Source organism: Sturnira hondurensis, unplaced genomic scaffold (genome assembly GCF_014824575.4).
Source record: "Sturnira hondurensis isolate 20B ecotype Veracruz unplaced genomic scaffold, ASM1482457v3 Scaffold0018525, whole genome shotgun sequence".
Classification (NCBI taxonomy): domain Eukaryota; kingdom Metazoa; phylum Chordata; class Mammalia; order Chiroptera; family Phyllostomidae; genus Sturnira; species Sturnira hondurensis.
Genome location: NW_028091156.1, coordinates 3,074,451 through 3,087,536, shown reverse-complemented (window position 1 = coordinate 3,087,536; position 13,086 = coordinate 3,074,451). Strand labels below are relative to the sequence as shown.

Below are 13,086 nucleotides of genomic sequence, written 5' to 3'. Positions count from 1 at the left end.
CAGAGGCTGCAGGCAGTGTTAATAACAGTAACTAGCGGATCCTTCTCCTTCCTTCATGTTCTGGTTAGCTCTGACGGGCTTCCGACGGGCAACTAAGAGTGAAGTCAGCTGGACCTGTAAAGACCTAACCGCCAACATTCAAATGCAGTACGAAACACAAAAGACCCTAAACAATCCAATTTAAAACCGGGCAGAGGACCTGAATAGACACTTCTCCAAAGAGGACATACAGATAGCCAACAGACATATGAAAAGATGCTCTTGTCACTAAATTATCAGAGAAATGCAAGGTAAAACCACAATGGGGTATCACCTCACACCTGTCAGAATGGCCATCACCAATAAATCAGCAAACAAGTGTTGGGAGGGTGTGGAGAAGGGGGATGCCTTCTGCACTGCTGGTGGGAATGCAGACGGGTGCAGCCACTGCGGAAAGCAGTGTGGAGAAACCTCGAAAAACTAAGAATGGAACTGCCTTATGACCCAGCAATTCCACTGCTGGGATTATATCCAAAGGAACCCCAAACACCAATTCAAAAGAACATATGCATCCCAGTGGTATTTACAATAGCCAAGATTTGGAAGCAGCACAAGTGCCCATGGGTAGATGAGCAGACAGATAAGAAGCTGTGGTACATTTACACAATGGAATTCTACTTGGTGGTAAAAAAGAGGGAAATTCTATCTTTTGCAACAGCATGGATGAACCTGGAGAGTATTATGCTAAGTGAAATAAGCCAGTCAGAGAAAGACAAGTAAAATATAATTTCACTTGTACGTGGAATCTAATGGACAAAATAAACAAACAAAACAAAACAAAGTAAAATAAAATCTAAGAAGCAGGTTCTCCACCCCCCTGCCCCCGCTCTGTCCGGCCTGCTCGGCAGGCGGACAGCGACCTTGCCCGACTTCAGCGGTGGTCTAGGTGTGCACTGGAGAACATGAGTCCCAGCTGCTCCGGACGGGAGGACACCTGGCTGGGAGGGAAGGGCAGGACTGAAACACAACGGAAATGGAGAGCTTCCCCAGTAAACGGTAAGCAGCTTCCCCCTCCCTCCTTTCCCCAGATATATGGGATGGCTATTTTTTATTTTAAATTTCCACGGTGCAACTTGACTTTTTAAATTGCTTGGCTTTGCATTTTGGCAAAAGGGTCAAATGAGTAGATTCATAACACACTCAATTTCAGTAATCAAATACCATGTGATATCACTGTTAACAGGAATCTAAACAACAAAACAAACAAGCAAGCAAAATATGACCAAAGACACTGAAATACAGAACAGGCTGACAGGGACCAGAGGGGAGAGGGGAGAGAATCACAGGGGGAAAAGGGGAAGGACTCACATGAATAAGTATAAAGGACACATGGACAATAACTAAGGTGGGGGACGGAAATGGGAGGGAGGTGGGGAGCACTGAGGGGGGGCAGAGCTGGGAATATAAGACAGAAAACTGTACTTGAACAAGAATTAAATAAAAAACAAACAAACAAAAATTTCAGTAATCAGTTCTTAAGACACTATGACATGCATGGCAGGCACAATAACACCAACCCCTCAAAGACGTCCATGCCCTGACCCCAAACCTGTGGGATGTTAGATCACACGAAAAGGGAGTTAAGGCGGCAGCTGACCTTACCCTGGACGACCCACACAGGCCCAATGCAATGCCAAGGGCCCTCACAAACGGAAACAGAGCAAGAAGGGTCAGAGGGGGACTTGAAGATGTCATGCCGCCTGCTACCTTTTTTAAAAAAATATCTTATTTATTCCACTTCTGCCAAGATGGAGGCATAGGTGGAAACACTGTGCCTTCTCCCACAACCAAGTTTGAATACAACAAAGGTTTGGAGAACAAGGACACACCCAAAGACCAGAAAACAGAATTATATGGAAGTCCGACAGCTACGAACCATTCAACAGGGACGGTAAGAGGGGCGGAGCCAGCAGCGGAGCTGGGTCGGGCAGGACAGATCNTCTTTGGGATTCTCTGAGCTTCATTTGGAGCCGCCAAGATGGAGGCATAGGTGGAAACACTGTGCCTTCTCCCACAACCAAGTTTGAACACAACAAAGGTTTGGAGAACTAGGACACACCCAAAGACCAGAAAACCAAATTATACGGAAGTCCGACAGCTATGAACCATTCAATGGGGACGGTAAGAGAGGCAGAGGCAGCAGCGGAGCAGGGTCGGGAAGGACAGACCTAGGAGTGCAGGCAGCCCGGACTTAGTCGGGGTGCGGGGCAGACTGACCAAGGTCACACATTCGCTCACAGTGAGATGGACCACGCATGCCCCAGGGGGCGAAACCAGTGGTGGAGGGCTGACAGCGGTGGCACACTCGTGTGCAGTGGAGCAGGGCGCGTGGCCCTGGTGACAGTGGTGGCTGCGGTGCTGGTGAGGGTCGCGGAGGTGGGCGCCGGAGGGAAGCCATTGTCCCTCTTTGACCCCGCCCCCACATACAAGGTCACAACCCAGAGACTTAGTTGCCCTGCTCTGGTGAAAACCTAGGGCTCCGTTCCTGCTACTTAACAGGCACGAACAGCTCAAAAGATGGTGCAAGAACCCAAAGTCCCAGAGCCAATAACTCTAAGCGACCAACAGATTGCCAGCCTCTCAGAAGCCCAATTTAAAACACTATTTATCAGGATGCTCACAGAATTGGTAGAGTACAGTCACAAATTAGAGGAACTTAGTCACAAATTAGAGGAACATATGAAGGCTAAACTAATTGAAATGAAGGGAGATGTCCAGGAAACCAATAGCGATGGAAAGGAAAATGGGACTCAAATCAAGGGAGTGGACCAGAAGGAAGAACGAAACATCCAACCAGAAAATAGTAAAGAAACAAGAATTCAAAAAAATGAGGAGAGGCTTAGGAACCTCCAGGACATCTTTAAACGTTCCAACATCCGGATTATAGGGGTACCAGAAGGGGGAAAGAAACAGCCACGAGTGGAAAATGTATTTGAACAAATAATAAAGGAGAACTTCCCCAGTCTGGCAAAGGAAATAGACTTCCAGGAAATCCAGGAAGCTCAGAGAGTCCCAAAGAAGTTGGACCCAAGAAGGAACACACCAAGGCACATCATAATTACATTAGCCAAGACTAAAATGAAGGAGAGAATCCTAGAAGCAGCAAGGGATAAGGGGACAGTCACCTACAAAGGAGTACCCATCAGACTGTCAGCGGATTTCTCAAAAGAGACCTTACAGGCAAGAAGGGGCTGGAAAGAAGTATTCCAAGTCATGAAATCCAAAGACCTACAGCCAAGATTGCTTTATCCAGCAAAACTTTCATTTAGAATGGAAGGACAGATAAAGTGCTTCTCAGATAAGGTCAAGTTCAAGGAGTTCATCATCACCAAGCCCTTATTATATGAAATGCTAAAGGGACTTATATAAGAAAAACAAGATGAAAAATATGAACAGTGAAAGGACAGCAAACACACAGTTATTAACAACCACACCTAAAACAAAAGCAAACCAAGAGGACAACTAGATCAGGAGCGGAACCATAGAGATGAAGAACGCATGGAGGGTTAGCAACAGGGGGGTGGGAGGGGGAGAAGGCACAGAAAATAGCATAGATGGTAGGTAGAAAATAGATAGGGGGAGGGCGAGAATAGTGGGGGAAATAAAGAATCTAAAGAACTTGAGACACGTGGTTATAAACTAAGGGGGGGAGAATGGTGGGGGAGGGAGTGTGCGGGTGGAGGGGAATGAAGGGGGGAATAGAACAACTGTAATGGTATAATCAATAAAATATATTTTTAAAAAATCTTATTTATTTTTAGAGAGAGGGGAAGGGAAAGAGAAAGAGTGGGAGACAAACATCAATGTGTGGTTGCCTCTCATGTGTTCCCTTTTTGGGACCTGGCCTGCAACCCAGGCATGTGCCCTGACTGGGAATTGAACCGGTGATCCTTTGCTTCACAGGCCCATGCTCAATCCACTGAGCTACACCAGCCAGGGCCTGCTACCTTTGGAGATGGAACACAAGGCCGTGAGCCAAGCACACAGGGACCTCGAGAAGCTGGAAAAGCCAAGGCGACCGATTCCTTCCTACAGTCCCCAGAAGGGACACAGCTCTGCTGACCTCCACCCGTTTTTTAATCCAGTGAGACCCATTTTGAACTGACCTTCAAAATTCTACAACAGGAGGGTGTTTAAGTTTCTGGTATGTTGTTACAGGAGCAAGAGAAAACCAATACAACACACAAAACACATTTCCCAAGCAATTAAAAATAAAAATGGCATCTACAATAGCTTTTGTTCTTACTAAAGGCATAAGTAGTTAACTTTACAGCCCTAATATGACAGCATATATAATCTAATAGAGTATTGTAACCACGGTGACCAAGGCCAAAGGCCCGAAAAAGTAAAATTAAGTCCCTTGTACCTGAAATTAATCATACCCAAGGTTATTAGTCTCACACCTTAATTGCTAGAGTAAGTTTATAAAGAAATCATATTTTCTCCTTTGGTCTGGAGGTAAAGGATGTAACAAATTATTTCCATGCCCCATTCAGCCTTTATCTGAGGAAATGAAAGCCATAAAATGTTTACATTGGAAAATATGTTAAAGACAGGCGATTGAACTGCACAACCAAAGCTCCAGTAATTTGTTACTGGATACACGATATAAAAGAGATGTAAACTGTAACATCAATAACCTAAAAGGTGAGGGAGGGAGGGAGATACAAAAGTACAGCATTTCTGTATGCTGTGGAAATTATGAGCTCAAACTGGTAGAACTATAAGACATTCTATACAAGTCTCACAATAACCACCCCCCCACACACACACAGAGCTGGAGTAGACACGCACAAGGAAGCAAAGTGTACCGGCCTGGTCATGGCGGCTGACCTGCGCCTGAACACTTCCTAGCGATGGGAAATTCGCTGTCCCAGGGCAGTCTGCCCCATCGTCAGGGAGCTGTGGTTTTTACTCCTTCACTGAGTTCATCTCTCTTTTCTATCTACAAAATCCATTTCTCGTCCTCACCATTAAAGAAGACGCATCCGTCAGATCAGACCTCGTGCCGGCCGCACGACACCCACCGCGTCCGCCCAAGTTCTCTCCTCCCCGGCTGCACCTCCACAGCCTTTCCCCTCCCACCTGCTAAACCCCAGCCCTGTTCTGCACGAACTACGTAACATGGACAGATGATGCCACCTTCCGGAGCCTCGGTGCTGCTACCAGTGAGGTGGAGAAACTACCTTCTCCTAAGGGCTCAGGTGTGAGTTGGAAGTAATAGGCCCCAAAGCCCTGACTGATAGCACTTGCAGGGCAGACACAGGCCAAACGGCAGCCCGCGCGACACCGAGGGCAGGGACCTAACTCCCCCGAGGGCAGGGACCTGACTCCCCGGTGCACAAGCGGCTCTCTGTCTCTGCCCTAAAGGACGGCGCTGTAGCCCAAAGCAGCAGCCGTGTGAGCCGTGCAGAGGGAGCAAGGCCCTCTCCTCCCACCCCCCCATCCCAGGGACCAGAATGCCATCTCAGCAGCTAAAATCAGATCTGTTTTTCTCCCATGGCCCTCACCACACTGTTGCCTCACAGGGACTACATTTTGGATAGAATCCATTCTGTTATTTTAGAAATATTAAAACTGAAACCACATCTCTTCCATACCGGGCTGGGAAAAAACACGACCTATCAGTTCCTGTATCAGCTGTGAGAAGTATAACACAACGCAGCATTACTGCATCAATGGACATAAAACACCGGAAACCGCCTCGCATGCACAAAGTGCTCAATGAAAGTTGACTTTCTACCCCCATGGAGCCAACACACTCCCTAACAAATTTCAGTCATCTCATCAGCCGCAGAATATCAAATACTAGGCATGCTGCTGAGTTTACAGATGGAATTTCTCAGAACCCTGACGCCCCCCCCCCCCCCCCCCCCCTCCCCACCAACAACCACNCCCCCCCCTCCCCCCCGCCTTCCAAGTAAAGAAAGGCAGAGTTTAAATAACTAGCGGCAGGACTAGGAAAAAGCGCTCTAGGTGCTGCTGACCCCCGAGCTGGTCCCTCCACGCTGAGCCCGAGGTGCTCTCACTTTAGTGACCGTGAGTAGCAAACACGGCACCCTTCTGGGGGCGGTTTCCGTGTGCCGCTTGGGGAAAGGTCCACAAACTATTCATCATGATCTCGCATTTTCTGCGTGTGCAGTAAATGAAAGGGAGGCCTCTGGCAAATGTTAAAATCGTTTACATTAAATACACACACAAACATATCCTTGAATACAGTCTTCACATTTTGGTTCAGTTCAAAATGAATCTAAAGTAATCAACTAAAAAGTCAGATGTTTATGAAGCATCGCTGTTGGTGGTGGCTACGATGTTCTTTCTTACGCACGTCCCTGAGGTTTGTACATCCTCCTATACTAGCATATGCTATGCCCAAAGAGGAAGACAATAAGGAAAGAAGGGAAAAATAAACTCAAAATTTAATAGATATTCAATGGTAACAAACTTGAAATCACCTAAGGCTGCCACTTAAGTCCAGGAAGCACACACTAATTATATATGTTACCAAAGAATAAATTACAGCTGTACAATATTTTAAAACACTAATGGGGGAAAGTAGCAATTTGGAATAAAATCCAGCACTCCTCAGCTTTTCAGGGCAGAGGGTCAAGTGTAATTCCCTTGGCCTTTCTTTGGCGCCTACACGAACACCTAAGCCTCAGGTTCCTTCTGAATGGACCGGGCCACCTTCTCGCACACTGCCACTGAAGTTGGCCTCTTCTGTTGCCACAGGCCAGGGGCACTGATGTGCAGCGGGCTTCTTTAGTCATCAACAATGACCTTCCCACTACCAGGGAAAACTACATCCACAGAATTGGTCGGGTGGATGCTCTGGCTCTAAGGGTGTGGCTATTAATATGGTGACAGAAGAGGACAAGAGGACTCTTTGAGACATTGAAACCCTACACAACACCTCCATTGAGGAGATGCCCCTCAGTGTTGCTGACCCCCTGTGAGAGGGGCTGGCCCCCCACCTCACCCCAGCCAGGGGGGCCAGTCCCTGTGGGCTGGGGAGGGGAGGGGAGGGAGCCTGGGGATGGACATCTTGTCATTTTTTTTCTCCCCCCCCCCCCCTTGAATAAATGTCCCTTTCTGAGGCAAAGAAAAAAACCATTAACAGGGCCATTTATAAAAGTTCCCGTAGATGTTAATGTTTAAGGAAGACAAAAGGAAACGGAACCCTTTCAGCACAACCGGATGATCACCGCCGTGCTATCAGTAATACTACCCAGTGAAATCAACAGCACACACAGCAGAAACTGAGTCCAAGACTGAAGTTCCTCCAAATTCAGCTAGCTCAGACATACTTCCCTCCCCTTTCCCCACCAGATCTATCCACCGCAAAGGCCTAGAAATAACGCCAATCCAGCAATGGGCACCCAGCTCCTAACACCCAGGCTATGGCTCCTCTCAGGTCATGTCCCACTAAACGGAACCATGTCTCCTGGGCATGTGGAAGACGGGACCGGGCGCAGCTCATCACACCAGATAGTGCGGAAGCCACGGAAGGCGACGGACTAGTCATGTCAAAGGAACTTAGGAGCCAATTTGAAAAGGCCCCCACTTTCTAAAGATGCTACAATGCGAGCATCAATAAAAGTTGAAAAAAATCAAGTATATTTAAAGCATGAATACATGATGATATTATAAAAACTGTCACTTTTTGAGGCTGTCAGGGACACTCACTGTTTTGGAAACTAATAGATATAGGGAAAAAAGCATTTACCTTTCCTATTTGAACAGAACCCCAAACCACACAGTATATGAAGAGTACTACAGTGCAGGAAAGACAATCAGAATATCACTATGAAATCCCCAATGACATTTAGAGCACGCCCACTTTTAATTTGCAAGAGCAAAAAGCAATCATCAGGTTAGCCAAGTGCAGGCCTCCCCAAGGTCCAGGGGTGTGTTCACGGGATGGGACTCCACACCCCAGTGTTTCCGATGGCAGGCACTCCGGCCCTTCGGAGGGGATCTCCACCCCGCCCCGCCCCGCCCCCCACACACTACAATGACTATTTCAAACCTGACAGTACTGTTACGTAGCAATTCAGAGCAGATGCTTCTCCCATGCTTTATTTTTCCAGATATCTGAAGCAATTCTCAATAAAGTGATCTTGTATAAAAAACCAAAATGAATCTTTTTATTAGCCCTTAATGTTTTCAAGTAAATACAGGGTCTGGCACAAATAACACCCCCTTTTTTACTACAAAATCTTTTCTTACAAAATCGGAAGCATGTGATTCTGTACCCTAACAATATCACACTCAAGCACACCATGTGATGTTTTAGGGGAAATGTTCAAATTGAAACTATAAATTATTACAATCACATTACTGCCCTACCAACCACACTCAAGGAGGCCTTACTTCTGCCAGACCCTGTGTATTAAGTAAGTTCCAAAATGTGATGAGGCTATGGGCAGCAACTTGACAATCAGAACATCGCCAGAGCCCAGGGTCCTACCTGCTGTTCATCTCTCCTGTTGGGGGAAGGCCTATCTGGAATCACACAGACCTGGAACCGACCCTGCCTCTTGCTAATAACAACTGAGTGGCCTGGGGCACGATCCTCAGCTAAGAAACCAGGCTAACACCCTCACTGACAGGCTTGCGGAGAATTAAACAAAATAGTGTGTATACAGCTCTCAAAACCGTACCAGACTTTTAGCGAACATCTGCTCAATACCTGGTGGCAATTACTACTCTGGAATTCGAAGTTAATGTGACCGTCTACCAGCTTAATGAGATGAGGTGATAATGTGTTAGAGGAGGAAAAAGCCACCCCTACGAATTTTAAAAACCAAAATACAACTCCCCAAGTTAACTGCATCCCAAAAGTATGAAGGCTATGATAAAGCCAACCAGCTCAGTACGTAACCCAGAGGTAAGAGAACCAGCTCCACCTGGCTAAGAGAATGGAGCAACTCTGCTCCTCACTGTGCTGCCCAAAAAGGCTGTTTACAAGGGCACTCCCGTGGGTCCAGGGTGTGACAGCGCCCGCCTGCAGCCCGCTCCCTCACACTACTTCCTCCTACCTGCACTTCCCAGACACGCGTGCCTCGCCCCGGGCGTGGCTCCCCCACCCTCTGGAATGGCAGGGTCCTGCAGTTGTCACTGGGTCTTTAACTCCTCCTCTGGCCTCAGAATTCCTTACAGGCCAGCAAAGGGGAAGGTACTGCTCACTTGGGGCAGTAACCTAATATGAAACTTCACACATAAAACTCGACAATGTCAAGTTTAGGTGGTGAAACCCTGACTTACGTTTACTTGTATTTTCATCCCTTACTTTCCTTTCACCTTCGTAAAAGGGCAAGTAGCAGCCATAACGGCCTATGAGGACTCTGACAGGAATGGAGTGAGAAACGGGCTTCCCAATTCCCAACCCAGGCTATTTTCGGTGGCAAAATATCCATGCTTTCAAGATCCATATTTATTCCACAGCATAATGATGTATTGGTAAGAATGCCAGACATTACACAGGAAAAATCCACACATTAAAACACAGTCACTCAGTGGATTGAGCGCGGGCCTGCGAACCAGACGATCGCGGTTCGATTCCCAGTCAGGGCACATGCCTGGATTGCAGGTCAGTTCCCAGCAGGGGCCAGTTCCCAGCAGGGGATGCATGAGAAGCAACCATCCAATGTTGGTTCTCTTCCTCTCTCCTTCCCTTCCCCTCTCAAGATAAATAAATAAGTAAAACAAACAAATAAATAAATAAATAAACACAGTCAGCCACAGCCCTGGGTGGTGAGGCTCAATGGACTGAGTGCCAGCATGAGAACCAAAAGGTTGCAGGTTCAATTCCCAGTCAGTGCACATGCCTGGGTTGCAGGACAGGTCCCCAGTTAGGGGGCCTGTGAGAGGCGACTAACTGATTGCTGTATGTCTCACATATTGATGTTTTTCTCCTTCTCTTTCTCCCTCCCTTCCCCTCTCTCTAAAAGTAAAAAAAAAACAAAAGCAAAAACAAAAAACAAAGTCAGCAACACATTACTCACCCCACTTCCCATAACTCTTACTGCTTTTAGCTCCTTCCTACCCTGCTTCCCCAAAGGCATCTCATATACCAACAGCCTCTTCACTGCTAGCTATGCAGTGATCCATGCAGAAAGGTAGCTTTTGATGGCTACACTGCTATACCTCCTTTTAAGCACTTGGATATTGCTTTCAAAGCCTAACTCAGAAAGCGAGTGAACCATACCTATCCCTCTAAGGTCACTGATAACTAGACCCTCAAATCACAGGTTCCCTGAGGAGTCCTACCGCTCAGCAAAATATTAGGTTTAGACCAGGAAATCTTAAATCTGAATCATCAACTTTCATTTAATCCAGCTCCACATATATAAATGAGCAGAAAACGAGTCTAGAAGAGTAAAGGTAATTGTCTAGGCAGTATCCAGGGCTTCCTGACGCCAAAGCAGTGCTGAGTTTACTACACGCTATTTAGTGTTTTAATTTTTCAAAGAAGATATTAACTTCTATTTTCAAATAAGACAGGCTCAGAAAAATAAAAACACCCATTTTTTTTAGTCATGTGGCAAAAGCTAGGATTAGACGTTGGTTCTTTTCTATTCTTAGACGTTTCTGCTATAATACACTTTAACCTTATTGAATCTGGAAAAATAAGTTCTATGAATAAAAATTTAAGTAAAGTGTAGTTGTAGGAATTGCACAGAAGCCGCCAGAATTTTATGTTAAGTGACAGGAATTCACCACTACAGGAAATGCCAAATTCAAGGGTCAAGTGATCGAAAGCCCATCAGTCCTTCCCACTTTCCCAAGCGAGGGAAGGCTTACAGGGCTGGGCTCACTGTGCGGCGATGATGAATATTTCAGGGGTAAGCTTTTAACACAAAGTGCAATGAAAATGGAATGATCAACTGTTCTGGAAAATTAAAGAGAGACTGCCATTAGTTTGCACAAAGTATTCAGAAAAAAAGCAAACACCTTTTGCATGTGTCACTACATTGAACTTCAGCTAGTAAAGTATGTACTCCAAAAGACACTCCCTCTGCTTAACGCGTTATAAACATGCTGTTAAGAACCTAGCAACCTAGAACCTTTAACATGCTGTTAAAGCCGCATTTGCTGATGTCTCTCCTTGCCCATCTGGCCCACGAGATCTAGCTATCTCCAAGGATCAAACAAACGGTCCCTCATCAGTCTTTCCCACCGACAAGGTCATGTGACAGGTATGACCACCATCTGACCAAATGAATCACCCAATTAAACCCACACACCACAATCCTACTCTAAGGCAAAAGGCACTTTACAATTAATTCTGCGACAAGCACAGGGACACTTTTAAACCTTATTCCGAAAACTCACTCTTGGCACATTGCTTACAGGGTAAAATCTTAACCTTCTAGAAGTTACTAGGCCACAGTGGGTATCCCTTTTCTTTAGAGTTTCACATGCTGGAGGGGATGCGTTAGCTTATACTTCCTCCTCTCTGCCACATCAATGGAAGGAGATCAAACCCTATTCGAGTGTATGGTTCTGCAGACTGAAAAAGGTGTCTAGGAACCTATGGGAAGACTTCTCCCTCTAAGGGAAAAGGATAAAAATCGGTGGGTGTGATGTGCCAAGCTACAGGAAAAAGAAATGCAACGGTTAAAAAGAAGTCTAGAATGGGATCCTCTGGGAGAGAGAGGGCTCATTCTTCCATTCCCGCCCCACGGAAACCTTAGAAGCTAAACCGGTTAAAATGCCCCGGTAACCTCCGGGACTCGGACGACAAACCAAGGTTGCAGGCCCCTCAAGGGTGTGACCCAGACTCGGCGCCGTGGCCAAGCTGATAGTGACAAACTTCGGGTATCCCCAAGGATGGAGCCCTGCTCCGGTGGCCGCGACCCGGTACGGTGAGGGTAAGACTGGTCACGTCCCCCTGGGAGCCAGAGCCCGGGTCGAGCTCCCGCGGCCCGGCAGGGGCGGCGGGGCGACGCCGGCAGGGCTCACCTTTAAAGAAGCGCAGCGCCAGGCCGTACAGCTCCTCCAGGCCGAAGCCCCAGCGCTGTTCCAGCCACCGCGCCTCATCCGCCGCGCCCCCAGCCGCCGCCTCCCCGGGCTCCGGCTGCTTCCCGGGTGCGCCAGGGGCCCGGCCGGCCCCGGGAGGCGAGGGCGGCGGCAACGGCGGCGGCAGCAGCGGGGCGCCCTCTGCACCGGGCCGCTCCTCCGGGTCCGGGCTTAGCGTGAGGCCGTCGACGGAGACCTCCAGTCGCTCAGCGTTCAGCACCGCCGCCATCTCCGGCTGCTGCGCCTCCTCGGCGGGGACAGGCGGCGGCCACGTATCGACTTCCTGCTGACCTCTGACCCCCACTTACCAACACCGGAACTTCCGGTGCTGAGAAGGCCGCAACGCTCCGCGAAAGGGGCCGAATCCCGGCGCCCCCCTCTTTCGGTACTTTCCGGCGGGCGGGCTGCGCGACCACGCGCCACGCCTCCTAGCTCAGGAGGGTCTCATACTCTCTGACTGGGAACCTGCTCCATCTCCTCCGGCCCTTGTTCCTCCCGGGGGCGCAGGCTACGCCTTCCTTACCGACCCCGCCACACCGCTGTGTCCTGCGGGTTTCGGTGTCCCGCAGGGTGGCAGCAGGCAAGCCCTGCGTGGTGTTAGTGCAAGGAGGGTGACTGTAAAGGCAAGCGCCCTACCCTCCAGGAAGGGACCCTTCCCATCAGTGGAGAGTTTGGTTGGCATAGTTCTTACACCACGGTTTCAATACGGTCTTCCCAGCAACTCAGGAAATTGAGGGCAAATGCCTTTTTTTAAAAAGAGGAAACTGAGGAAGCAGAGAAATTCAGTGGCTTCTCTGCGGTGGTCGTAAACTGGCAGACACTGGGTTTGCAGGCACTCAGGCTCATACAGTTGGTGTCCCTCATTAGGAAAAAGATACAAAAAACGACAAGCAGCCCTAACCGGTGTGGCTCGGTTGGGCGTCCTCCGGCAAAGCCAAGAGTCGCCAGTTCGGTTCTGGTCAGGGCACATGCCTGGGTTGCAGGTTAGGTCCCTGGTTGGGGCGCGTGCAGGGAGGCAGCCCG

General features: G+C 48.2%; 1 protein-coding gene across 1 annotated transcript in view; it reads right to left on the bottom strand.

Annotated features, from left to right (window-relative positions):
* The window catches only part of ACBD3 (acyl-CoA binding domain containing 3), a 29,714-nt gene extending 17,359 nt beyond the window's left edge, over positions 1–12,355 (bottom strand). Inside the window, exon 1 of the mRNA XM_037069374.1 lies at positions 12,007–12,355. Within this exon, the coding sequence (XP_036925269.1) occupies positions 12,007–12,292 (286 nt within the window). The 5' untranslated portion in view covers positions 12,293–12,355. The remainder of the gene's footprint in view (positions 1–12,006) is intronic.
* Positions 12,356–13,086: the final 731 nt, after the last annotated feature.